The sequence below is a fragment of the Rattus norvegicus genome, chromosome 8 (genome assembly GCF_036323735.1).
Source record: "Rattus norvegicus strain BN/NHsdMcwi chromosome 8, GRCr8, whole genome shotgun sequence".
Lineage (NCBI taxonomy): Eukaryota > Metazoa > Chordata > Mammalia > Rodentia > Muridae > Rattus > Rattus norvegicus.
In genome coordinates, this window is record NC_086026.1 from 121,023,636 (window position 1) to 121,049,637 (window position 26,002).

Here is a 26,002-nt window from a genome sequence, read left to right on the forward strand (position 1 = left end):
AATCTTACATCTAGGGTCACAGGGCTTGCTTCTGAATGCTATTAATAGTTTGCTATAATTCAGAGTCGCAAAAAGAGCATTGCCTTCTGGAAAATGTTGTGAGTCCTGCTCTATTTTCCTAAGTTGTCTATAAATCTATAGTTGGGTAAAGGTAGTTAATTCTTCCCCCAACAGATTCTCCTGAGCTGCTCCTTGGTACAGGGCACAGTGCTGAGATGCATCTGCACTGCTAATCTTTTCTTTTCTTTTTTTTTCCTGGAAAATGATCTGCTTCTATTGATTGACACTCTGGATCCAGGACTTTGACTGCTCACTGGCTTCTCTGGAGCAGAATGCACCACACGATGCTTTGTTTGGATTTTCTAGTTTCTGCAAAGTGTATGCTGATTGGCGTCATGACGCCTTAGGGAAGTTGCGGGCTGGCTTTGTGTGTGTGGTATGTGAGGGACCACCGGATGACATTGCTTCATGGTGTTGGGCAGGGGGTGGGGCATGTTTCCAATGAGGAGGGACCCCCATTAGAAAGGATAGCTGAAGGGAAGTTGCCCTGGTGGTGAGAGAAAACTAAAAAACAAAAAAAGATCTCCGGCCTCCACTATACGGATGAAACACGCTGTCATCGTAAATTCTTAACTAAGCTGGGTTTTCCTACTGCCCCGGGAGGTTATTTTGGGGGGAGGGGTGGACACATTTGAGATATGCAAATCAGGCTGGCATTCCGCTGCAGTCATTCTTCAGGTGATTAGGGACAGAGAGCTGTTGCAATCAGTAAAGTTGCAAGGAGGAGCTACGGTTTGGAGTTTGCTTTTACTTTCTCTGGAAATCTCCAGGCCATTTCCAGCTGAGATGTGTCTGAGGAGGAAGAGTCAGGCCATCAGCAGAGTCCTAGAGCAGCTGTGGGCACGTGGGTCATGAGAGGATGGTCTCGTTTCTTCTTCAGAACTGTAAGAACCATCCAGCCCTCTCTAAGTTGGAAGCTAAAAAAATCATCACGTTGGCAATAAATTCTACACACAAAACCTGAAGCCAAAGACATCCACTGTAGATGAATGGTGCAAATTGGTGCTGCTGTGTTGGCAAATTCTATACTCAGGTTAAAAAAAATATACATTTCTACACATAAATATACAATATGGTGTAGAAAGAATACACAAAAGGTGCTGTAGAACTGGTAAAAAACAATCTGTTATTTTTAAATATTTTTTATTGATACGCTCAATATTAAAATACAAGTGTTAATAAATACATTGGTACAGGATAAGTTTATACCCAACAACAGTAAAAGAATGATTCAAGTTGCAGTAACACACTGGTCAGTAAGTATTATAACATTAGAAAAAAAAAGAAACACGCTTCCTTTACTCAAAGACAGACTGAACCATCAGGTATGGGTCTGAGATCAGGTAACACAGGGAACAAGAGAGCTTTTCCCACACAGGAAAATGAAGGCAGTTTTCCAAATACTGTGAATATACAAACATGGGGGAAGCAATACATTCGGTGTACTGTATACTTCTCTGGGAGTCAGTCCACACATTTTCTAAGTGTTCAGTGTTATCTAGTGAAGGCATTGCGTATAAATTCTAAGATCGGGTGACTCGCTTATGTATGTGTCTGTTGGTTTTCTGCCAACCCCCTATTTCACCACTCTTTGGCTAGTCAACAGAAAACTCAGCTCGAGGGGCCTAATTCTCTGCTCCAACATTAATCCTGTTTTCTGGGTTCAGAACCAGCAGGAACAAAGCACCGTTTGCACCCACTGTGTGGGGGCACCACTATATCTGACTCTGAAATGGGCGCTAGGATACAGATGACCCTCCCCAAAACTCCTGTGCCTTGTCAAAAGAGACACCAAGCAGAGGGAATCTACGGAGGCTGGCCTCCTCTGCCTGGCGTGAGGAGTGAGGAACAACTGGGCAGTTACTTCTCCCAGAGCCTGGCAATCTACAGGCTTTTGAACAAGTCAGATGCTGTCCGTTACAAACCTTCCATCCACACTGATATAGTACAAGGCATGGGATTCACATAGTTCCACCTTTCCCATCTCCGTTAAAGATAGAAGCACACGCAAGATGCTGAAGGAAAGCCACACGTTTCTCAGAGCCCAAGTTTTAAAAAGGGGGCTCGGGGACTGACTGTCTGCGACACACAGTAATGGCTACTGAATGAGAGCTTGTCTGTGTCTCTCCACATGAAGAGCATGTGAAGAAAATGAGACTAGAAAAGAAAACACTCTTGGGGGGCAGAATCTATAAGGGATTCGTTTATTTATTTACTTTTTGGTTCTTTTTAAAGAAAGCGCTCTCTCCATGTTCTCTGTGTCCACAAAGAGAATTTAGAGGAGTCCAATAAAAGTGAAAAGGGGGTGGGGTGGAGGGGAAGATGAAAGAGGAGCCAAAGAGACTCAGACGAAAATTAATGATTTTTGTAATCAATTTTCCTTCCCTTGGGCTCAGACAGATCATTTGCGTTTCTGTCTTGGCTGCCTTTGACCTCTGAGAAGATTAGCAAAATTTCAGCGTCAAGACTGTGTTTTCCGTAAGCAAATAAATATACTAGTTAAAAAGGAAAAAAAAAAGGGTAACGAAGAGGATGCGAAGGGCCCTGGAACTTTAAGTTTGGGGGATCACAGAGTGGAGGTGCAGCAGCTGGTTAATATCAAATTCGCTACCAGTTCAGACGCTCTTCTGGGCCGGTTTTGCAGTAGTTAAAAAAAAAAAAAAAAAAAAAAAAAACCAAACCAAAAACCAACAACCTCCCGAAGGCCATAGCAGCATTTCTCCACAGTTCAGGGTGCTTAGACACTATTTCTCATCTCCTAGGAGCCAACAGTGGTGTGTTATTTATAGGCAGGTTCATTTGGGGAGCTGAGAGGTAAGCTGTCTCCATAGAGACAGGATGCTTGGGGTGTATTTGGTTCAGCCTTATCAAGAGAGAGCCTCAGTGGACATCGAGCACTTCCGTGCTTACTGGATTTTATTATTTTATTTTATTTTATCATTTGTAAGTTAAGTTTTAATCTAAGTTCTTTTGAGTTCCTTTCCGTTTGCAGTTCTCAGAGAGTCTGGAAAAAAACAAACGCGATATCCTGTGATATACATTTAAACTAGTTGTGGGGTATTTGGGGTGCGTGGGGGTGTGTGTGTGTGTGGGAGGGCGACTATTTGCATATTTGTGGGAGGTACATCTGGGAGTATGAGTGCCTGTGCATGTGAAGTCAGACGTCAGTCTCAGGTGTTTCTCCTCGGTTGCTATCTGCCGTTTTTATTTATTTATTTTTAAGACAGTCTCTCACAGGGTCCAGGGGCTCACTGGTTAGGCCTTGAGCCGGCTGGCCCTTGGATCCCAGGAATCTATTTGTCTGTCTTTATTTCCCCGGTGCTGGAATTACAAGCATATGTATCATGTTCTGGTTTTGAGTGGGCTCCAGAGCTTAAACCTAGGCCCAACTGCTTGTGTGGCAAGCAGTTTACTTGCTAAGTGACATCCCCAGCCCCAAACTTCTAAACTATGCAGAATGTCCCATAAACAGAAGGAAGCAAGAAAATGCTTTCTTCAATCCCTGTTTTCTCCCACAAAACATCGTTTAATGTCAAATTAGTGGCTAGCCATGCACACGGAGATCTACTCATGCAATCCCATCTAATACCAGGTTTATACCTCATCATGCACACAGAGACATAGTCATGCAATCCCTTCTAATAGCAGTTTTTATACCTGATCCTGGTGACTTTCCCCTCCAGGTCTGGCTGAAGACTCTTCACAGACAGCAAGACTTCTGGTCAGCTTCCCTTTACCTGCTCCTGACTGGGGATTGGGATGAAGGAGGGGGAAAAAAGAAAAAGGCAGAAAACATTCTCAGACTATCGAGGCATGGCCACCACACTTGCATGAATAATCCTAACTCAGACTTCTCAGTCCCAGATCTAATGGGCTGCATGATTCTGGGTGCAAAGAGAGGAGAGAAATATCTGAGAGCCAGTGCCAAGGATAAAAACACCAACTCACGCAACGGTCCTTAATGAACTTGACTCGTGCGTGAAGGGTGAACGGATGTCATTTCTTGAAAATATCACAAGGAACACTTGACAGGAAAAATTTGCATTAAAACTAAATTAGGAGAAGATTCTTGCACTAAGGAGGTGTTCCGAGCACTGACTAACACTGTCAATTTATCTCCAGGTAGAGATCACTTGGAAGATTGAAATGTCTGCTCTAAATTTTAGCCAGCGACAACAGCAAGAGAAAAACCTCGAGTGGATGTGGATTGGGTGAAGCAGCACTGAACCTCTGCTGGAAATAGGAACTCATGGGTGTTCAGATTCTGAGCAAGAAGCAGCAGCCACAGGGGACGGGAAAGTGAGCACAGCAGCCAACTTGTAATGGGACAGCCAGGACCCGTCCCAGACTCTGAGATATGGGCACATCTTCAGCTCGGATAGGAAATGTGCCATTTGTCATAACTGTGCTGCTGACTGCCCTGGGACGCTAAAGATCCTTACCTTGGATTTTCTTCTCTCTTGGTTCTGAGCTGCCAGTCGCCGCTGCATGGTAGAAACAGAAACAGAAACAAAACAAAACAACAGTAAACCAGAAAGAGATAGAGAGAAAGACAGAAGGGAGTGGGGGGAGAGAAAATCAAAGGGGAAGACATCATTATCATTAATAACAGAGAGGTCTTCCGTGGAAGCAAAGGTATTGTGACCACAGGAAGGACACCCTCCTAGCCTAAGTCCCAATCATTCAACACTGTCACTTTTAGTCCTTTGTCTTCCTAGCAAACACAGGAGAGAAGAAACAACCTGGATAGCTTCTGATCACTATGTAGTCACTGGCTTTGGGTAAGGTAGGCTCCTGGAAAAGGCTAACACATTTGTAAATCGGTTCAGTGAAAATCTATAGCATTTACAAGCTCAGTTTGCCTTGCCTGGACCAACATCTTTTTCTTTCCTTGTAAAGATACTGTGTATCTAATCCTGCCTCTCTCCCGATTGCCCCAGCTGTTTCCGGGTCCCACCCCTCTCCCCAGTCCCTTTTAGTGTTCTGACTCTTCAACTGAAGACTCTTGAGTTTCAGCTTGCCTGAAAATGAGATTTGAACCCTAACATGTTTATGATGCAGAGGACACAGGGCTTTGACATGTATGAGCTGTGTCTCCGGCTTTCCATGTAATAAGGAATCCATGTCAAGACTTCAAGACCCAAAAGCTACATCTGGAAAAGCCTTACACACATAGCTTGCAGTGGTCTAGCAAGGGGTACTGGGCTCCTGTATACAAATACAGTAATTAAATATGCACCTTGGATGATTTTTATCATTCATTTCGGAAGGTATTTTTATGGCACCATTAAAAAAGAAAAAAGAAAAAAGAAGAGAAAAGAAAAAAAAACCTAAACAATTGGGGGATGATTCCTTCATCGATCTCCTATTCCATTAAGGACCAAATTCCTAACTCAGCCTCTGATACACCCAAGAATCAGAAGGCTAAGGACAGATCCTCGTAGCTCACTCACCTGCAGTTCCAGCTTCTCCTCCTCATCCAGACTTTCTGACTTGAGGATGCCATTTTCTGGGGCAGATTCTGGCTCTGTCCGCCCTTCTTCCAGTATGGTCGGGGTTAGTTCTCCTTGCTCAGACATTCTCCCAGATCCAAATCAAAACGAGTTTTTAGACCCTAAAATGTTACAGTATCAGAAAACAATATCAGTGCAGGGAAGGTTCTCCAATTATTCTTGAGCTCTTCTCATCCCCCCTCCCCCCCACCGTGAATTCACATCCAGAGGCGCAGCCCGGTATTCCTACCAATAACTTGACACACTCCAGAGGACAGAGCAAGACAATATCGAGCAGCAAATGCACACACAGGAGGCAGGTGCGTCACCTCAGCCTTAGCCCATCCACGCACACCTCAGCACATGTGCGTACACCTTCTGCCAAAAATGACTCAACTCATCTTAGCTGAGACTCACAGCACCCACCCATGGTAGGACCCACATCCTGCTACAAAGTGAGAGAAGAAAATAGTGACAGTTCCCCAGTGCTTCAACAGGTGACCCCCAACTTCCGAGTCGAGAGGTCCTGCCGACGGCAGGCGACGCCTCAGATATAATTCAGAAGATTATTTTTAAGTTGCAACCATGGAAACACCTCCCCAGTGACAAGGAAGACAAATACGGGGACGAAACTCAGACGGGAAGGTTATGATTTGGTCTAAACACAGGATCTATGTTTGGCTGTGAGCCTTTCAGGGTCAGCACATCCAGGCTTCCAACTAATGGCTAACAAAAGCAGCAGCAGCAGCAGCAGCAGCAGCAGCAGCAGCAGCAGCAGCAGCAGCCCCTCCACAGCTTCCGGCCAGGTACCAGAGGTGCACCAGAGCTCTGGAGAGGCAGCTTGCCAGGCAGAGTTAAGCATAGATGCTGCTGCCCCCTGCCACTCCGCACTCTCACACCACTCTACAGACAGGAAGTGGCTTTTTTGACTTCAATTCCGTTATTGTTCCAAGCCCCCCCACCCCCACCCCCACCCCTTTTAACCTCCTTTAAATTCTCCCACACTTCTTCCACTCTGATGGGACCTTTCTCGCTCATTATTTATTTATTTATTTATTTATTTATTTATTTATTTATTTCCTGTTCGTGTATGAGAAAATGAAGGGAGGGAAGATGGAGGAAGGAAGGAAAGAAAGAAAAAACTGAGGGGCAGAAAATGAGAGAGAGAGAGAGAGAGAGAGAGAGAGAGAGAGAGAGAGAGAGAGAGAGAGAACACACTGGAGCAGCTGCAGCTTAGACGGTCCTTTCTTTCACAAGCTTCCCCACCATTCGCTGTCCCATCCTGGTCATTGGACAGAGTAGTAGTCCCGTGTCTCTGTGAGCACAGTGCCATTACCACTTACTAGTTTAGTAATTTCATTCTTGGCTGGAAGTAGCCAAGCAGGGAACAAATCTACACCATGGCCAACTCGATTTCGGATTTGCTAAAACCCACCGTGACAGGACAGATAGCCTGTAACGAAATCTCACAAGTACACCGACCTATTTGGCAGAGGATTGTGGGATTGGAGAAGGAAAAGTTTTCCTGTGGGAGGCAGAGGTTTGAGTTGGTGGATTTGCTGCTTTTAAGTTTGGGGAGGGTTTAAGATCTGCTGCCTTTGGGCAAATGTCATCTCCCTCTGGCTACAGCCAGCGTGTGTCCTTAACAAAACAAAAGTTTTATTCCCCCAGCTTACTTTCTCTCAGCAGAGGGTAGGGTGAGGAGACAAAGAACTTCTGTTGCCCTAACTCAGTTTTCAGAGTGCTTCAGTTAAAACAAAACAAAACAAACAAATGAACAAACAACAAAAACCAACCAATCATTAGAGTGAGCAAAGTGAGCTCTAATACCCCAGACAGACAGGTCCTGACTCTGAGGGTTGGTCTCTGCAGACAGGTATGGTCATGAAAGGAGAATGCCTGTTAACATGAGATACACCCCCCCTCCCCCCCGAAAGTGTTACCTTCAGCACAGAATCCCAGTGCTAGATCCGGACGAGTGACTGGCGGCTTCTGTCTTTCTGCTCCAGGAGAATCCACGCAAGTGATCAGAGGTAACTGCCGTCCCATGTCCCCATTAGCAGTCCAGAATGTCCATCTCCAGGCAGTTTCCCTACACAGCTTGACACATGGTCGACAACCTGAAAAAGGAAGAACAGGAAATCATTGTGGCAACAGTCGCGGCCTTCCGGAGAAGCACACAGTAAGTAAGACTGGGTTTCTAACACTAATGACCAGCTCCCAGCAAATCTCCTCCCAGCTCGCTCCGGCTCCACCTGTCCCAAGCTGCCGGCTTCTTCTCCAATGAAGGCTACAGCCGGCTGTTCAAGTCAGAGCAGCACCCACGCAAGGAGCTAAAATTAACAACTGAATTATGCACCGAAGATTACTCACTTCAATTTTAACCTTTTTTAGTGAAATCTCTCGCACTTTGTATTAAACACACACACACACACACACACACACACACACACACACACACACAAAGTTTGTGTGTTTGCTTCAGTAAGACTAGAAGTCGCCTGTGTGCCAAAGGTTTGCCTCTTTTATTTCTAAATCAGAGCCTTTGTCCAAATTATAGATGGATGAGATGTGCTTTAAGTCTACACCCAGGAGCCTTCTGAGAGAGATGCCTTCATGCAGTGCATGCACGGGTTCGGATTTAACGAGGCCCTGTCTGTAAAGTTTGAAAGAGAGAGAGAGAAACTTTCACCCTGGCACAGCTAAAAGAGCAGCTTTCACTTCTCAGACAGTTTGCAAAGTGTCCCCTAATATCCCTGCTTCACAGGGAACCATCTCTCCACACCTCTCCTTCCTTCCCTGCCGGGACATCTCTGCCAGCTGAGCATCCCGTGTGACAGCTAAGAGTTACCACGGTCGCAGCAGCAAGCAACAGATTGGCACACTCCAAACCCCTTGCAAACCATCCACGCTCTAATGTACACTTTCCTTTCTCCAAACTCCTACAAGGGGAGCCGCGCAGACAGCTTGGATGCAAACACAGTCGGGATCCTGATAGCATTTGCCAACAGCAAAAACCCAAACTCTCAGCCCCCCGGGGGTGGGGGGCACAGTCACTGACAGCGGCAGACACACCTCTCGGGACCCATTGCCAGGGAAAACAATAGCTACATGCAGCTACTGCTGCAAAGGTTGCAAACCCTTTCTCTTTCTTGCCATCCCCTCTCCACTAGCCTGGGCGGGCATGGCTGATTCCTCTCAGTTTTGGCAGTGGCTCTGTTAAGAGCACATTAGGTTACAAAGCCATTTGTTGTGTGGCAGAAAACAACTGTTGAAGATACAACCATGAATCCCGTCAATAATTTCTGATCTATTCATCTTTTACGCTGACGGACAGCCCGGTTTTGAAACGTACACCTTTTGTTAGAAACCCCCGCACAGCTATGGGGGTAGGCAAGCACACACCTCAGACAAAACGGATCGTGGATTGACAGTCATTTTTATTTTCTGTCCTGGCTCCTTGTACCATGGCTGCCAGGGTAGATGTCCAATTTTAATTAAATAAAACAAAAATAAATCGAGAAAGGATCAATGTAGCCTGCACATCTAGAATAAGCTCTCCGGTTAGATAAAGTCACCAAGTGGCCTTTTGTGCCAGTTTCTTTTTCCCAAGGTGAATGAAGCTATTGTGATTATTACAAGCCTTTGTCTCATATTCTTGCCCTCACACATGCACAGGGGCCATTTAATCCAGAAGGCAAATGACAATGGAGTTTCAAATCGAAGCCTCAGATACGTAGCCTGGCTTCAGTAGGAGGATATATATGTAATTTTTTTTCCCGGAGACAGAACAAACTCATATTCACGTAACTACCCAAGTGCTAACAGCCTGGATCTGTGTGTGTGCGTAATTACCAGAACATGTTTTGAAATAGAACTGAACTCTAAAGTCAGCGAGGTATTATTCTTACACGGCTGAATCATGAAGTCATCATCTTTCCCAAGATAAAAGAGAGTGTGGGCATATGGGAGTGAGCAGAGAGGAGCATATGGATCGCAAATATTTTTGTAACTGATTAAAATTGTTCTCTTTGCTGAGGAAGCAATGCCAGGAACCAGCCCTACTCTAGCTCTCTGCTCGCCAAACCAACCCCACTCCTACACTGCCATTTCATGCAGATCGGGTCCAAGTTCTCTCATTTTATTTTATTTTTTTTATCAAGAACCAAATTATATTTAATGAGTATATTTTTCTTGGCAAAACTGTGTTAATAAATTTGGCCATTGAATTTTAATTTATGTAATAAGAGGACAGAAAGGGAGGAAACTTTTATTATATAATATATGTAGCCTATGTAACCCACAAAAGACAAGTTGCTGGGGTTCTGTCACTATTGCTATTTTACATTCAATAACTTTTATGCGCGTGTCCATATGTGGATATGCGTGCGCCGCAGCGCCCGAGCGGCAATCAGAGGGCAACTTGGTGTTCTTCCCTTCCACTGTGTGTGATCCGGGGATTGAACTCAGGTTGTCAGGGTTGCCATGGGCACCTTTATCAGCCTAGCCATCTCAGGGCCCCAGAAATATTACTTCGGTCATGAGTTTGGAAGGATGCCTTAGGAGAACCTATCAGGCTAATGAATCTGCAGAAAACTGATACCACTCTCTCAGTGATTTCCTAGCGAAAACATCAAGTTAAGATCATTTCACATGATCTTAATGCGGCCTTCTATGTCTCTACCTCGATTTAGAATAAACATGATAGGCATTAGGTTGGTGAGGAGATAAAGAGGTGGAAAAGAAGAGAGTACCATCACTCAAAGCATATGTGCACTCTGCCCTTGGTTCCCACCAAGAACTTGCACGAGTCCTATTGTGCGTATCTATGTGCTACAGACCCTAACCACTGGGGTGCCACGTAGCCTCTGCTTCAGACTCCAGTAGGCTCTTTTTTTTCGGGGTCCGACTAAATGGGAGACTAAAATTGGGTTCTGTCTGCAAGTGGAGATGCTCACATTTCAGTCATTTCTCCTAAATATGTGAGAGGTGAGCACACTGACGCTACATTGGTGCAAATGTTTTATGGAGAGACGACACAGTCAAATGACACTCGTTGGGACAACTGAATGGTTTCTCCCATAGATTCCCTTGGGCAGAAGGTCCCCGCAAATGAAAATGACTTGGCGTTTTGAAGAGACAGTAGTGATCTGTCAGATTGCTGCATAAGGTAGAAACATGGACATGCTAAAATACGATACAGTGGCCAGAGACTCAATTGGCTGAAATTCCTAAAGGATTTTTAGCATCTCAGATTAAGTTTAAAGAAGGCTAAATTTTGGAATAAAAGCCCTTGAGAAAACCGAGGGTAACAATGGCACAACCTCTGTATACATCAGCGACTTCTGGAATCTTCTTAAGGTTGAACAAAAGGTTGTTCTATAAATTTAGCTTCCCAAAGAAAGATGTAAGTTTTAATACATGTGTAAGAGTCACTAGACCAGCAACTTGACCCTTTAGATAATGTTTTTTTTGGGGGGGGTTAAGGCAAGACACACAAATATTTTAAGATAATTGTTTGCATACACATGAGAAAAACTGACAGTAAAACATATTGGAAAGTAAACTTAGGAGGCCCCTCTACATCTAAGAAAATAAACATCCCCAAATTCTAGGAAACTGAAATATTCTACAAATATCCTTTCTGCAAGAATTTTTTTATTTTTTACACAAACCTAGTTTTTAATTAAGGCTTTTTTTTTCTTTTCACACATTATGTGTATAGGTCTATGCCCATGGGTGGCTATGTGCACCTAACAGGTAAAGAAGTGGATGGTGAAGCACTGGGGGCTAAACTGTAGCCTCTTGGGCAAATGAATGTTTAAAAAGCAGGGGAGATCCAGGGGAGACAAGTCAAGTATTGAGAATTTACCTTTCACAGAAGACAGGTTTTTCCCAAGCTTTTGCTATATCCAAAGGTAATCTATGAGACATGACATTCAGGCCAAACAATTCATCTTCGCTTGGAAGTTTTGTTTTGTTCCTCTCTGAATATGCTGCGGGTAAACAATAAGCAAGTTGCTATACATCCCAAAAGATCAAAGGCAGAATCTGCGAGCACAAGAGAGAAATCAGGCATGTTGCCTTTCAAAGTTTCCTCAGGTGTCTCCATGACAAATGTGCACAAAACAGTTCTGTGATGTAACCTGCTCCGACTGGGGCTTGACTGGTAAATTACACCAGCCCCATTGCCTTCACCATCGCATGGTGCTAAGGCTTTGCAATTTCTCAACGCAACGTGGATGCTGATGAGAGAAATCGATTAGGGATGTGTGAGAGTCACAGAATCTGCCAGCATCAGTGTATGGGAGTGGGTTGTGTGTGCTGTGCTGGTCAGTTTGCGGTTGTTGCTGTTGTCGTCTTTAACTTGACACAAGCTAGAGTCAGCTGGGAAAGGGGGATGTCAACTGTGAAATGGTCTTCATCTAGGCAAGTCTGTGGGGACATTTTCTTGATTAATAATTGACCCAGCCCCTCTAGGCAATGCCACCCCAGGCAGGTGGTCCTGAATTGCATAAGAAAGCGGATGGAACAAGCCCGTTTTCACACAGAGAAAAGTCCACAAGCAAAGAACCTCCATGGCTCTGCTTCTGCTCCTCGCTCCAGATGCCTTGAGCATCTGCCCTAACTTTTACCAATGATAGACTCCGTACTGGCTGGTTTCCTGGGTCAACTTGATGCAAGCTACAGCCATCAGAGAGGAAGGAGCCTCTGTTGAGGAAATGACTCCATGAGATCCAGCGGTGGGGCATTTTCTCATTCGTGATCAATGGGGGGAGAGCCCAGCCCATGGTGGGTGGGTGGTGCCACCGCTGAGCTTGGTAGCCCTGGGTTCTATTAAGGAGACAAGTAAAGCAAGCCAGGAAGCAGCATCCCTCCATGGCCTCTGCCTCAGCTGCCTCCAGGATCCTGCCCTGCTGAGCTCCTGTCCTGACTTTCTTTGGTGCTGAATAGCAATGTGGATTTGTAAGATGACTAACCCCCACCCCCACCCCCAAATTTGCTTCTTGGTCATGGTGTTTTGTTGTAGCAGTAGTGACCCGAGTGAGACATACTCTAACCTGTAGGCTGAAGTACCCCCCACCCCCAGTTTGGTTTTGCCTAGTCCTTTTTCACAACAATAGAGGGCAAATTAGAGTGTACTCTTGCCCACCCTGGGGAACCTGCACCACTTCTGGAAAAAGACAGCTCTGTAATCCCCTTCTCCCCTAAACAGGGCAAACATTTGACTGTCAGGAATAGCAATTAGAGCCAGGGGAGGCAAAACAACTGATTGGCCGATCTCTGACATCTCTGACACAGTGCTTTATATATTTTTTGTTTTAATATCAGTTAAAGGGGGTTAATAGACCCAATTTATGGAAAGGAGCTAGACTCTGACAGCATTGAGCCTTAGGTTCAGTTTGACTGACAGACCATTGTCTAATTCAAAAATGTATTCAAATATGGCCTCCAATTCCATGCCGGCTACTCCGATTTGTTTGTCCCTTCCTTCATTTTTGTGTATGTGTTAAAGTAGAGACAGCAGCATCTGTGTTGACCTCAGAGGACAGCCTTAGAGAATCAACACTACACTCCCCTTCAACCACGCTGGTTCTGGGAAATCAAACTGAGGCCATCAGATGTGGCAGCAAGCACTTTTGCAAGCTGAGCCATCTCACCCCCATCACCCCGTGTTTCTAGCATCGTTCAATGAAGAGTGTAGGCGTATCCATAGACGCCTTTGGTCCATTGACTTCCAAGCAAGTGTAAACTTTAAAAGATTACATAATTCAGAGAGTAACAAAGCCGCTGCAAAGCACATCTAACCGACATCAAATCCAGAGGCTTAGACAGGACCCTCCACCATACTGTAACAGAGCCGAGCCAATGTCAATCATTTCTCCTGGGATGTCAGAGATCCTGTCAATCACCCTCATTCGTATACTGCTGCTGCCATAGCAATGTAAGCAGTATTTACCCAATAAAAACAAGTCACTCCCGGGACATGATGATCAGGTGTGTTCACTGGGTCACTATGCTCTGCCCAGTAAGTGAGCTACTCAGCATCACAGGGACACTGCAGTTCAGCTCCTGATAACAGCAGTCTCTTCCATTACTTTGTTCCCAAGCTCACAAGCATGGTTTGGTCAAAGATTCTGCTCTGTCTTTCTCTGACAGCCCTGGAAGTCATATGCCCCAGGCATCAAAATACCCTAATATCTATATGTAAACCATCTGTCTACTTCTTCTCTTCCAAGTCCAGAGCTCACAACATCCTCCTCTTCTGTCTCTCTCTGTCTTTCTGCCTTTCTCTTTCTGTGCATGTCTGTGGTGTGTGCATATGGTATATGCATTCCATGTATGCCCACGTATAATAAGTCGATGCACCTGCCTATGTATGTGTGGGAGTCAGAATAGAATGGCTGGAATCCCATTCTATCTCTCTCCACTCTTGTTCTTTTGAGACAGGGTCTCCCACTGAACTTGGAGTTAGGCTAGCACCTAGTAAGTCCCGGCAATATTCCTCTCTATGCCTCCAACACCACTGGGATCACAGGGGTAAACCTGGACCACATAGAGCTTTTCAAGTGGGTGCTGGGACTTTGAACTCACTCAGGTCATCATGTTTATATAACGAACTCTCTTACACAATAAGCCATTTCTTGAGCCCCAACATGCAGGAAATCGTCTGTCTACCTGATATCCAGATAAAATAGGCTTAGGGTTTTCAGGAAGGTATGCTCACGGTTTAAAATTAAATATTAATCAGAATCCATATTGGCAGGTCACCTGCAGCATCTAGAAATGAGTACCAATCTAACATTAAAGCAAAATGCTAGGACCTCAGGCTTCTGTGGCACCCTACTCTTTTGTGTAAACATAAAACAAATTTCCTAAAAGTAAGTCTAATGCTATCAGATAACCTTTTCGAATATATATATATTTAAAACAGTTATGTCTTCAGGTTGGAGCTTACTTATATCTTGAGTTATCTGTAATAGTGTCATGGTATTGTTGTGGTCTACACTGATTGGCTTCAATCAACACTTTGACCCTTTAATACAGTTCCTCATGTTGTAGTGACCTCCGACCATGAAATTATTTTTGTTTCTACTTCATGACTGTAATTTTGCTACTGCCATGAATCATCATGTAAATATTCTTGGTGATAGAGAGTTGCCAAAGGGGATGTGACCCCTGGTTGAGAACCACTGTCCTAAACTAACCTCAATCGTCTTAGAATGGAAAGGAATGATAGTGACCGGAGGTGACAGCCCTGCTCAGTTCATAGATCTAACTTCAGGTACAGACATTATTTAAAACAATTCCCTTTAGATAGAGACTAAGACAAAAACTTTTTTCTATTACTTATATTGGAGATACTTTGTCTTGGAGCAAAGCTTTATTATAAAAACCTATGCCTTTCTTCCTGGCTTAAAGAGTTCAAAATATGAAATTCATCATCACAAAGAGGAAAGATTTTAAAAGGAGAAGAAATATTAATTTTAACAATCATCAGCATATTTGACATGAACTCTTTTCTCCTCTATTCCCACAAGAAGTACAAAAAGCACCTGTCACTTCAGAACAATGAAGTCTGGTCCATGTGATGTAGCTCTGGATGCCAGAGTGGGAGCTTAGCATTTGCAGCTTTAAAAAGAAGAAAGGAAGAGAGACTTCTACAACACGAGCAAAGTCAAGAAAACCACAGCGCATTGTTATTTGCTGGGGTTTTGAAGTGACCCTAGTCCTGATCAGAAGACATAGCACTCCATTAGCACGAAGTCTTGCTTTGGCTACGGCAATACTTAGCATTCCATCTCTCAGATCAGTAGTTCTGGCATCAACATCCCGTTTGCAGAATTAGTACCAGTAAAGGCTGCTTTGCTGCACAGTGTACTCCCCAGCCCCAAGGCAAAAGTAATGAGGTTTCCCCAGGAGCTTGGAAATGCAAGGGCATTCTGTTCCTTAAGTGAACAGAAGCCATGGGGGATAGATAAAGCAGTGGTTGTCAACTTCCCTTGTGCTGTGACCTTTTAATACAGTTCTTCATGTTGTAGTGACCACACCCCTCCCCAACCATAATATTATTGCAGTGCTACTTCATCAGTCTCTTTGCTAGCTATGAATCTTAATGTAGATATCTGATATGCAGGGTATCTGCTATGTGAACACCAAAGAGGTTGTGACCCACCTATTGGTTGAGAACCAATTTCTAAAGGATTTTTCTCTCTCTGTCTCTCTGTCTCCCTCTGTCTCTGTCTCTCTGTCTCCCTATATCTCTCTCTGTCTCTCTCTGCTTCTCTCTGTCTCTGTTTCTCTATTTCTCTGTCTCTCTGTCTCTGTCTCTGTCTTTGTCTCTCTCTCTCTCTCTCTCTCTCTCTCTGTTTCTCTCTCTCTCTCTCTCTCTCTCCCTGGTTGTAGAAATTCTCATGGTAGAGATGGGCACCATTCTAGAGCAGGAAAGGAAAGAGCAGAGACAACAGAGCTGCCATTCCACAGAGAGCACCTGAAACTTCTATACACACAAAGGAACTTCCCAGTCACATCGGCTGCTCTGGACTAAGTTTTGTGTTAGCATCTTGAAGTAAAAAATGTTTTATTTCTCGTATGTATACAGCATGTATGCACATGTGTATGCATGCATGTGTGTATGTATGTGTGCAGGACCTATGTGGACATCTTCCTTGTGTCTGCTCCATTTCATTCATTCAGGCAGTGTCACTCATTCAAAGTGAGCTCGCCCATGTGGCTAGCCAGACTAGCTCGATTAGGCAGCTTGTTCTATCTCTGCCTCCTGAGGACTAGACTTGGAGAATATCCTCCTGGTGTTAACATGGGTTCTCAGAATTGGAACTCTTGATCTCATGCTTGTAGGGCAAACATTTCAACCACAGAGCCATCTTCCCAGGCAGACAGAAAATTGTTTGCAAACAATTCAGTATCTACACCATCAGGACAACTACCTCTGATTAAGTGTTTACAACGTGATCGATTGAGACCGAGTCTCACAGTTGCTTAATTTATCCTCACATCAACCCCATCTATTTTTGTCAGCCTCCGTGCAGAAAATAACCGGGGTTGCTTGCCTTACCTCCTCAGTGTTAATCCAAGTGACTTGATGACCCATTACCCTGTGGATCCCTCTGGGGCCCCAACACGATCACTCAGTAGCAAAATTTCAGAATCTGAACCAAGGTATCAAATCACTCTTATCCCACTGTTGTGTAAGATAACAGTCACAGATTTGTACCTCTACACAAACTCTATTCCCAGGGACAGTGCCTGGCACGAATAAGTGTTTGTTCACTCAGTAAATAAAGCAAGGCTCCAAGTTTCCAGCAGCACCAACAGTGATGGACAGGCAGCTTGGACCGTGTTTGGGCTTCCTACACGGTCACTCTCAGACATCTGAGAAGCAACTTAATGAGTTTAACCAATAATCACTAGAAGGTACTCAGGGGCAAAATCATGGCATGCTGGATCTGTGGATGCATGGCCTGTCGAACTCTGTAGTGTTGGACATTGCATTATAAGAGAATTGAAATGCATTTTTTAGGAACCCACTATGTGGGGCACTCAGTGGCCCTGGAATAGGAAGCCAGAAGAAGGATGAGATGGTGCACACTTAAAGGGGCCACTGAACAAATATGAAAGCAACACGCAGGTCTGAGGCAAATAGAAGCATGGGAGATAATAACCCTTTCTTCTCTCTGTGTGATTCCCCCTTTTCTCTACACCACACACAACAATATTGCCAAAAAGTCCACCTTGATAACAGTATATCCATGGTAATCAAAATGTATAAGCCACTGTACTGGGATCAACATGTTTTCTTGAAACAACAAGTATTCGTAAATCATAGGAAAGCATATTCCATAGTCACCACTTCTCATTCTATACGACATTCGGTAAGAAGGTGCAACTTGAAATTGAAAATTCATGGATGACATTGACGGGTTTGCTTATTTAACTTTGCTTTAATGGACAGCACCGTTGTGTTGGAAATTTTCCTCCCAACATAGTTAAACCTCTAGAGGCCGACTCAGGCTGCAGGAGAGTCATGATGGCGCCAGCTCAGAAAGTCCACGGATATACTAAAGAAATAAAAAAGGTCCCGTTCAAGATCCTGAGTTCTGGCAAAAAAGGTTAGGAGATGCTGTGTATTATTTTTCTGCCTGCCCTAGAGGACAGCCGGGCAGGAGGGTCCTGTGCCTTCAGATAGCAACTGTCATGGCAACATCCTGGTGGGACGCAGGCACATTTTTGTGAATGCAGATATGCAAAAGAGTGTCTCTAAGTCCCTTTTCCATAAGGTGTTTGCTTGTGTTTGTCTTGTGCTTGAATTATAAATATTCTAATAAAAATGTTTCAGTAACAAATAAGGGCACTGGACTCTAAGCTTCCTGGACAGGAGGGCCTCTGGGCAGCTTCTTCTCCAATTGTTGCTTCACACTGAGCAGGACCACAGCTGATACACTTGGCTGAGAGGATAAGTAGATATAGCCCCGTACAGAAAATATTTTCAAGAAATCTGCAGCACCTTAGAGGAGAAAAATTAGGATTACCGCCATGTGCCCAAGGTCTGACAAAAAAAACAAAGGTAATTTCCTTCTTCAGGTGCAGCACTGTGTTTTAGTCCCTGGACACTGCAGCCGCTCTTGGAGATGATAACAGAATCACAGAACCCTCGACACCCTGTTTAGAAGGACTCATTCGGGGGTCGTTCGGTTTGTCATTTTCTAGTAGTGGTTGGTTTGCTTCTCGTCGCTCAGTATCAGATCCGTAATTACATGGCTCAAAGCTGAAGTGTGATGTCTTCATTCCCTCCGTTCTCCAAGCCTGACTTTACGTAATTCTGTTTAAGCACACGTTCTTGCCTTAAGAGTTGTTGGCATTCAAACCTGATGTGGTTGTATCTGAAAATATGGGCGCCATTTCCTCCCAGCGCCTCTACCCTGACAAGGTGCAGTCTGGGGAAATGGAAGTTTGCTCTTGGCTATTCTCCACATCTTAAACTAAATAAGGTGATGTTAGTGACCTTAGGAAACAACAGATTCTACAAGCTCTGGAAGCTTTTCATGTCTGCTAGCGTGACCTGCTCCTAAAGGCACGGGAAAGCTGCTCTCATTCTTCTCTGGATGAGGAACTGGCAGGAGTCAGGACAACTCCAGAAAGCACAAGGTCAGGCTGGCCTTGGGCAATGAAAGAGGCTACATGGCTATATGTTGTGTGGTGTGTGGCTTCTTTGAAATTAGGACTTTTTTAAAAATGTTATTTTCAGTTCCCTATAAGAAATATCCCTCTTACAGTAGAAACTGCTCCTCCAAATCCCCAATCCTTACTGCCACATAAGGTACGCTTCTACTGAAATCACAGAGCCCAGCATGGGAAGTCGAGGATCTCAGTTCAGAACCTTGGCACCCACAAAAAAGCCAGGCATGGTGGAACATGTTTATAACCCCAGCACTGGGTCAGGAGCACAGGTCGCAGACATGTAGATTTTGGGGTCTTGCTGGCTAGGCAGCCTATCCAAATCTGTTAGTTCTGGGTCTAGCAGAAGACCCTGCCTCAAAGCTAAAAAGGTGGAGAAGTGATTGAGGATGATAACCAATGTCAACCTCTACACCAACCTGAACGGGTTAGAGCATCCAACAGCACATAGAGCAATAAACACTGGTTAACTGACTTAATAAAAGGACAAAACTAGAATTTCAAAGTAACCTTTGTTTGCACTCCTGCCTACAACCTGGCTAAACTGATTTCTATGTATATATTGTGAGTTTTGGTCTGTATGAGTGAGCGAGCCTCCTTCAAGCCTCTCTTAAGTGGGGGAGGACTGATTAGCTGTTCTCCATGCTTGGTTACCTTATGAAAAACTTCATTCTTTATTTTATCAGAATTATTTTTAGTTCTGTTGCAGGTGAGTGATATCAATCAGTTGCAACAGAACCCAGTCCTGGGCCTTCTGAGTCTCAAGTTTAGGCCTTTTATTGAAGATCTCGGTGCCAAGGTTAAGACAGAATAGTTCTAGGAATGTCGAAGGAAGTATTAATATGTGTTTAGGGATTCTGGGTTATTTTTCTGTTGATGAGGTTGAATATTTGAGGGCATGCAATCACAGTTCTACAATGCACACGCTAAAGGCTTGGAAGGGACTATTATCCTTGCACACATGGGGCATGAATGAATTCAATAGTTGTGTGTGTGTGTGTGTGTGTGTGTGTGTGTATGTGTGTGCTCAAAAACCTCAACAGAAGTAAACTGCCGATAAAGCCTTGTGAAAACAAAGATTTCAGAAAGAACTATGTGTGGTTGCCATATTCCGTTGTAGCTCTGATATGCAACCTTGCCTTTAAACCCATCAAGCATGGCAGAGAATCCCTACAGCAAGGCAAGGCTTCTGAGCTTCGCTAGCAGGGATTGAGCATCTGACGTTTCACCTCAGAACAGGCACATAAGATGGCACCACTTTTAAAGTCTGAAAGTGCTCATAGCCAGATTACAGCAATGGAAAGTTCCAGGGCTGGATTACACAGAGAGACACATCTCAGAAATGAGGTGTCAGTCTATCTTGAAGGATATATGCAGCTTCCTTTTGGAACCATGGGCTTATTTGTAAAAAGTCTTGGTGATTTTTAAGCATAGATAAAAACAGAGAAGTCAATGTACTCTGTGGGTTTCCAAGGTGGAGCCTTTTTTTGGTGACTTACTGTATCCTCACTGAAAAAGGCAAAGTCTGAACATAGGGTAGGGTGTCTCCCTCAGTACCTCCTCCTTTTGAGACAGGGTCTCCCTGTAGCTCACAAGTTAGGCTGACTGTTTAGTCAGGGAGCCCTAGGAGTCTGTCAGTCTCGACCTCCTGGCACTGATATTACGGGAATGCACTACCACATGTGGCATTTTACAGGGATGCTGGCATCTGGAGTTAGGTACAGGCCTCACACAGTAAGCGCTTTACTGACAGAGCATCTCCCCAGTCCCCAAATGTCATTTTTATGAAGATTAAAATTGATGACAAAAAGGAAAGCTGGTGGGCCTTATCACCACCACCTAGCAGAAAGGACACTGTTCACAGTTACAGATAAGAAGCGACGTAGGCATACCCTCTCCACAGAGATATTAAATATGGGTTATAGGAGCATGTGCCCAGCACTTTAGATAATTCGCTTATTACTAATGAAGAGATTGACGTGGGAGAGAAACAAAGAATATAATAGGATTCTCCATGACGACAAGGGAAGCAATTTGAATCTAAAAGTGCTGGAGGATTTTAAGCTTCTTCACGTAGATGACTACATTTGGCCTCCTAAGCCATTATTGGAATCCTAATTTAAAATATCTGGGTCTGCACACAGTTTGTGAGAAATCTGGATCCTGGCTATCTGCAAATATGCACATGTGGCAGACCTCAGGTATTTGAAATTGCTCGTAATCTAAACCTGTCCTTGGCGATGAGTGTATCATGGCGTCTGCTGTCATGGGTCACTGAGCTCTGACTTTTCGCACTGTGGAACTTGGGCATCTCTGCTGTTGTGAGCTCACACCGAGATTCCTCTGGGCATCAGAGCCTCAGCCGCACCAGAGGAATAAGGACAAGCCACCGGAGGCACATGTGCCCCTAGGGGGTCACTGGGTCCCCAAGGGGCCAAACTCGAGGCTACTTTGCAAGACTGAGGACAAATAATATTATTTGAGTATACAGTGCCTGCTGTAACAAATTGTTAAAATTCCCCTCCTTAGCAAAACCCACTCCATAACCCTGTTTTCTCTTCATGACGAGACAAATACATGTGTTTTGCTTCTGACTTTGTGTCCTGATGGCATATAGTAAATTAGCTACAAAATTCAGGACGCTTCCTTTTATAAGGTATTAGGATACAACATTTCCATACAGGCAAGTGTGTGAGAGTGTGTGTGTGTGTGTGTGTGCGTGTGTGTGTGTGTGCGTGTGTGTGCCCATGTACTATTGAACACACACACACACACACTCACACACACACACACACACTCACACACACACACACACACACACACACACCACCACCACCACCACCACCACCACCCATCTGTGCCTCCTTCCCTCTGCAAAAGCTGTGGGAACTCAGGCACACGGGCCGCACATGGGCCGGCAGCCATGTTGGCAGCCATGTTGGGTTTACTTATCAAATGGGTGCTGAAGGTTTGAATTCGGAACCTCATGCTAACCCTGCAATTGCTTTTAATCCCTGAGCTACCTCGAAAGCTTCTCAGACTTTTTTTTTTTAAGCAGCACATAGCAACCAGGAGTAACTTTATTCTACCTTTTTGCTAACATCATCTTAAAACAACTGATTTTTTTCTTTCATTTCTCTGGTAGATTTTGAAAGATAATTACATGGCTGGCCTTGTCTTGAAATAACACCAGAAAAGAATTTAAGTAACTTGTTGGAACTATGTTCCTTATCTACGTCTGTGTAGCCTTTGGACATTTGAATATAGCTCCCCGTTTTTTAGCCACACCCCCCACACCTAGGATATGACTAAAGGACAGACAGACAATATTTATAAGCAAGTGACATGCTCAATTTTTCCTGAACACAGAGTCTCGGATTCTTAGTTTCCTTTTCACTCCTAAGAAATATATCTCTTCATATTTAAGACGCTGTCTTACTCAGAAGGACAAAAGCAAAAAGACATTCTGATGAAGAAAGATTAGGACATTTCAGAGAGGGGCGTGGCCAGCCCCTCCGGAGAGGAATTTCTAGTTTCCTTTGCTTGACTTTGGCTTCTTTAAGAAAGGAGTATTGCTCAGGTTCAGGTGCTGGTACTGAAAGCCAGAAGCCCATCCCATTAAGGCCTGTTTAAGGTGGCTTTAGTTTTTCAGCCAGAGTGTGTCCATGCTCTCAAGGGGCATGTGCGTAGTCAACTCTCCAGGTGAGTCATTTGTGAATTGTGTGCTAATGCTGTTCTGAAATGTTATTAGAAATTATTATCGACAGGTAATATGAGCCCATTTCAGAAAGAGCTCTCTCTCTCTCTCTCTCTCTCTCTCTCTCTCTCTCTCTCTCTCTCTCCCTCTCTCTCTCTCTCTCTCCCTCCCTCCCTTCCTGCCTCCCTCCCATCCCCTGCCTCTCCACAGAGAACAGCCACATTTGGAATCTGACTTCCAACAGTCGTCATTGCGTTTGCTCTTAGTTCAGGGAGAATTTCCAAGTGGCTTATGCTAGCCCACGGGATTGATAGATTGGCTGACAGATTGGTTCTGAGACACACTGAAGCTCAGGCTGTTCTGCAATGCACTATGCTGCCAGGCTGGTCTCAAACTCACCACAACGCCAGAATTTCAGACTAAACCACCACACCTAGCTAGAAAGCAAAGACCACCCCTAATTTTGTTGTCCCGAAACACGTAATAGAAACCTGACCTTCAGTAATGGCCTGACAAGTTACTAAGTGAATTAACAGGTAAATTTATCTATGGGGTTATGAAGTTTAACACTAGAATGAAGCCTTTGCTGTCTTATTTCCAAACCAATAGTTACTCACGGTCCTTATCACTACCAAAACCACATCGGTAAATACAACTCGATTTGTTTGTGAAATTGGATACTTTACATAGAAAGAAAGCTAAATACTAAGGAAATCAGGACTGGGCTGAGGGGGTGGCTTATTTGGTAAAAGGATTGGCTTGCAAAGCCAGGAAGCCATGGAAATGGGGGTGCACACTTGTAATCTCTGTATTTGTGCTCATACACACCAATGTGCACACAGACAAACACTCAGAGCCCACAGAACAAGGGAAAGAAATCTAGCATGGCACAAAGGAATGGTAATGAAGCTAAAAGTAAAATGTAAGTGCATATGACCAAATGTGCCAGGGAAAAGATTTTGTTAATAGAACACGATGCTTCAAATAATTGTTAAAGGGGGGGGGGAAGGCTAATGGAAAACACCTTATATGCAAACTAAGTTGTTTAACGAAATGTCAAAAGAATATTCATTCTTGTTAAATAATCATTTACATTAACATAAACTATATTTTGTGCTTGGAATAAATATCAAAGTCAGAACAATCCAAGTACACTAAAGACTAAGCCAAGAATAAGTGCTAATGTGGCTGGGCTCAGCCAAAAGCTGGGCCATTTCTAAGCTCTCTTCCTTCTGTAAGACACAGATGAAAGAATTTCAGAGAAAACCAAGTTTCTAGGAGAGTCCTTGGCAGCATGCTTAGAATAAAGTCACATGCACTGTTTGGAGCTAAGGGCTTTGGTGAGAGTAGGCATCACAGGCAGGACTAGAATTCAACCTCCAGGAGGTTCTTCAAGTGGTACTGAGTCCATAGACCTGGGTTGGGTTGAGCAAACACCTCGTCCATGACAACAGCACTTCTGACTGGGGCATGAGCCTGTGGACTTGAGGATAGTCAACCAGCAGATTCAACTCTTGTTTCTCCAAGAAAAGACAGAGTGGAATGGCAGATGTTTAAGGTGATCCTTGCTCTCCAAATGGGATATCACAGAAATCAACTTTATGGAATGGTGTCAAAAGCTGTGTTAACTGTGGTTCAGTGGGAAGAGCAAAACATGTGGACATGTGCCTAAGCCTGCATTTTGAGTTCACGGAGGTTTATGGACATAAGTGAATAGGATTTTGCCTGGACCTTGCCATTTATTTTAGAGTCTTTAATTTTAAAAGCATGGTTTTTAGGGGCAGTGAGATGGCTCAGTAGGTAAAGAAGCTGGTAGCTAAGTCTGAAGATCTAGAAGGAGAGGACTAAAGTCTGTAAGTCCTCTGATCCCTACATGCATCATGACATACAGTGCACAGGTACACACATGCATGCACACACACATCTACATGCATATATGTATATATTATACATTATTGTATAATGTATATATTATATATACATTAATATGTAGTATATAATATATAATATAATTAACATATTAATGTATATTATATGTAAAATAGTATATAATATATATTAATGTAAGTCCTCATAATTTGACCTAACAGGGTTACTCTATCTTTATGGAAGTGAACGAAGACAGAACAGGCTCTGCAGTCCTTCATGCATAGTTTCTTACTCACTACACTAAAGCCCTCTCTCATTAACAATGTGTGGAATGCACCCATTGGAATTTCGGAATGCTGCTCCATGTTCCTGTCCCTATTACAAAGATGAAACCCACCAGGTGCAGGGCAGACACATGCTATCTCTAAGGATAAATTTACTGACTGTATCATACATGAGGAAAATTCCAACCTCACGACTTAGAAGCATTCCAGCAACCTGAGGACACCAGCACAGAAGGCTTATCTGCATGTATGCAAATGAGGCAGAGTGCCACACAGTCTGTGAACACTGGGAGTAAGAGCATGAGACTTTAAAAAGGAAAGGTGTTGAGGACATGTGGAGGGCTGGGGAGTGGGACATATATGACACAGAGTAGAACGGAGACTAGGGAAGAATGTAGACATACAAAGGAGGCGGAGTCTGGGAGAGAAGGGGTGGGGAGGAGCATTAATGAAACATGCTTTATTTAAAAATGCCTTAATGCAACTTAATAACTTAATTCTGTGTATGGCAGTTAAATGATTTAAAATATTAAATATACAGAAATGCTGGTTCCCTCATATGATTTGCTCAAGCCAGCCCCTCTGGCTGTGTGGCCCAAGGACCTCTCCCCTTTTCCCATCATGCTTCTTCTAGAGCAAGGGTTCTCAACACGTGGGTCTCAACTCCTTTGGGAGGCCAGGTATCCTTTCACAGGTATACTCGATGACTATCCTAAGACGCCGATATTTACATCACGCTTCCCGACAGTAGCACAGTTACGGTTATGAAGTAGCAGCGAAAGTGACTGTACGGTTTCAGGTCAGCACAACACGAGACTGAGGTGTCACAGCATTAGAAGGGTTGAGAGCCACTGCTTTTCCTAGAGAAAATAAAAGCTCTCATTTCCACATTTGCCTAAGAGCTTCTTCTATATCAGATTTCCTCCTATTGTTACTGAGATAGAAGTTCCTTTGAGTCCTGTATCAAGGACTACATTAAAAACAACAACAAAAACCAAAACAGGTTTGGGGTTATGTATGCTCTGGCAGCAGAAGCTGGGAGATCACGATACCTTTTCCACGGAAATGCCTGATGAGTCCCATATTAGCCAAGGTACACAGTAAACTGTCTCACAAATCAATGGTGTTGGCCACAGAGATGAGATCAGTGGCTAAAGGTGCTTATCAACTTCAGAACTCATCTAAGGGTGGAAGGAAAGGACTGTCTCCGTTCTCTACTCACCTGCCTAGGCACGCCCCAGGCCCAGCTTTTCTCCAGGCTGCTTTTGTGTGACAGAGATGGACAGACAGAGAGACACTAAGCCCTCCGTGTGTTAAAACTCATGCACCCTGTGGTTGGACAGAAGATTCGGCCTTCTCCTTACAAAGCACTCCCTTAAGACGGACACTCATTGGCCTCTCTG

General features: G+C 44.1%; 1 protein-coding gene across 34 annotated transcripts in view; it reads right to left on the reverse strand.

The window, feature by feature from the left end:
* The window catches only part of Arpp21 (cAMP regulated phosphoprotein 21), a 164,623-nt gene that overhangs the window by 110,672 nt on the left and 27,949 nt on the right, over positions 1-26,002 (reverse strand). For 13 of the 34 annotated variants that reach the window (XM_039081805.1, XM_017595760.2, XM_017595758.2 and 10 more), the window contains exons 1-5: positions 7,758-7,879; positions 7,496-7,672; positions 5,514-5,674; positions 4,503-4,544; positions 3,718-3,807 (exon numbers count right to left, since the gene is read on the reverse strand). In XM_039081805.1, coding sequence (XP_038937733.1) covers positions 3,718-3,807; positions 4,503-4,544; positions 5,514-5,639 — 258 coding nt within the window. In that variant the 5' untranslated portion in view covers positions 5,640-5,674; positions 7,496-7,672; positions 7,758-7,879. Of the gene's footprint in view, positions 1-1,186; positions 3,065-3,717; positions 3,808-4,502; positions 4,545-5,513; positions 5,675-5,802; positions 6,432-7,495; positions 7,723-7,757; positions 7,880-11,424; positions 12,471-26,002 lie in introns of those variants that run through there. The other 21 variants (XM_006243975.5, XM_039081801.2, XM_006243974.5 and 18 more) reach the window with 11 other exon arrangements.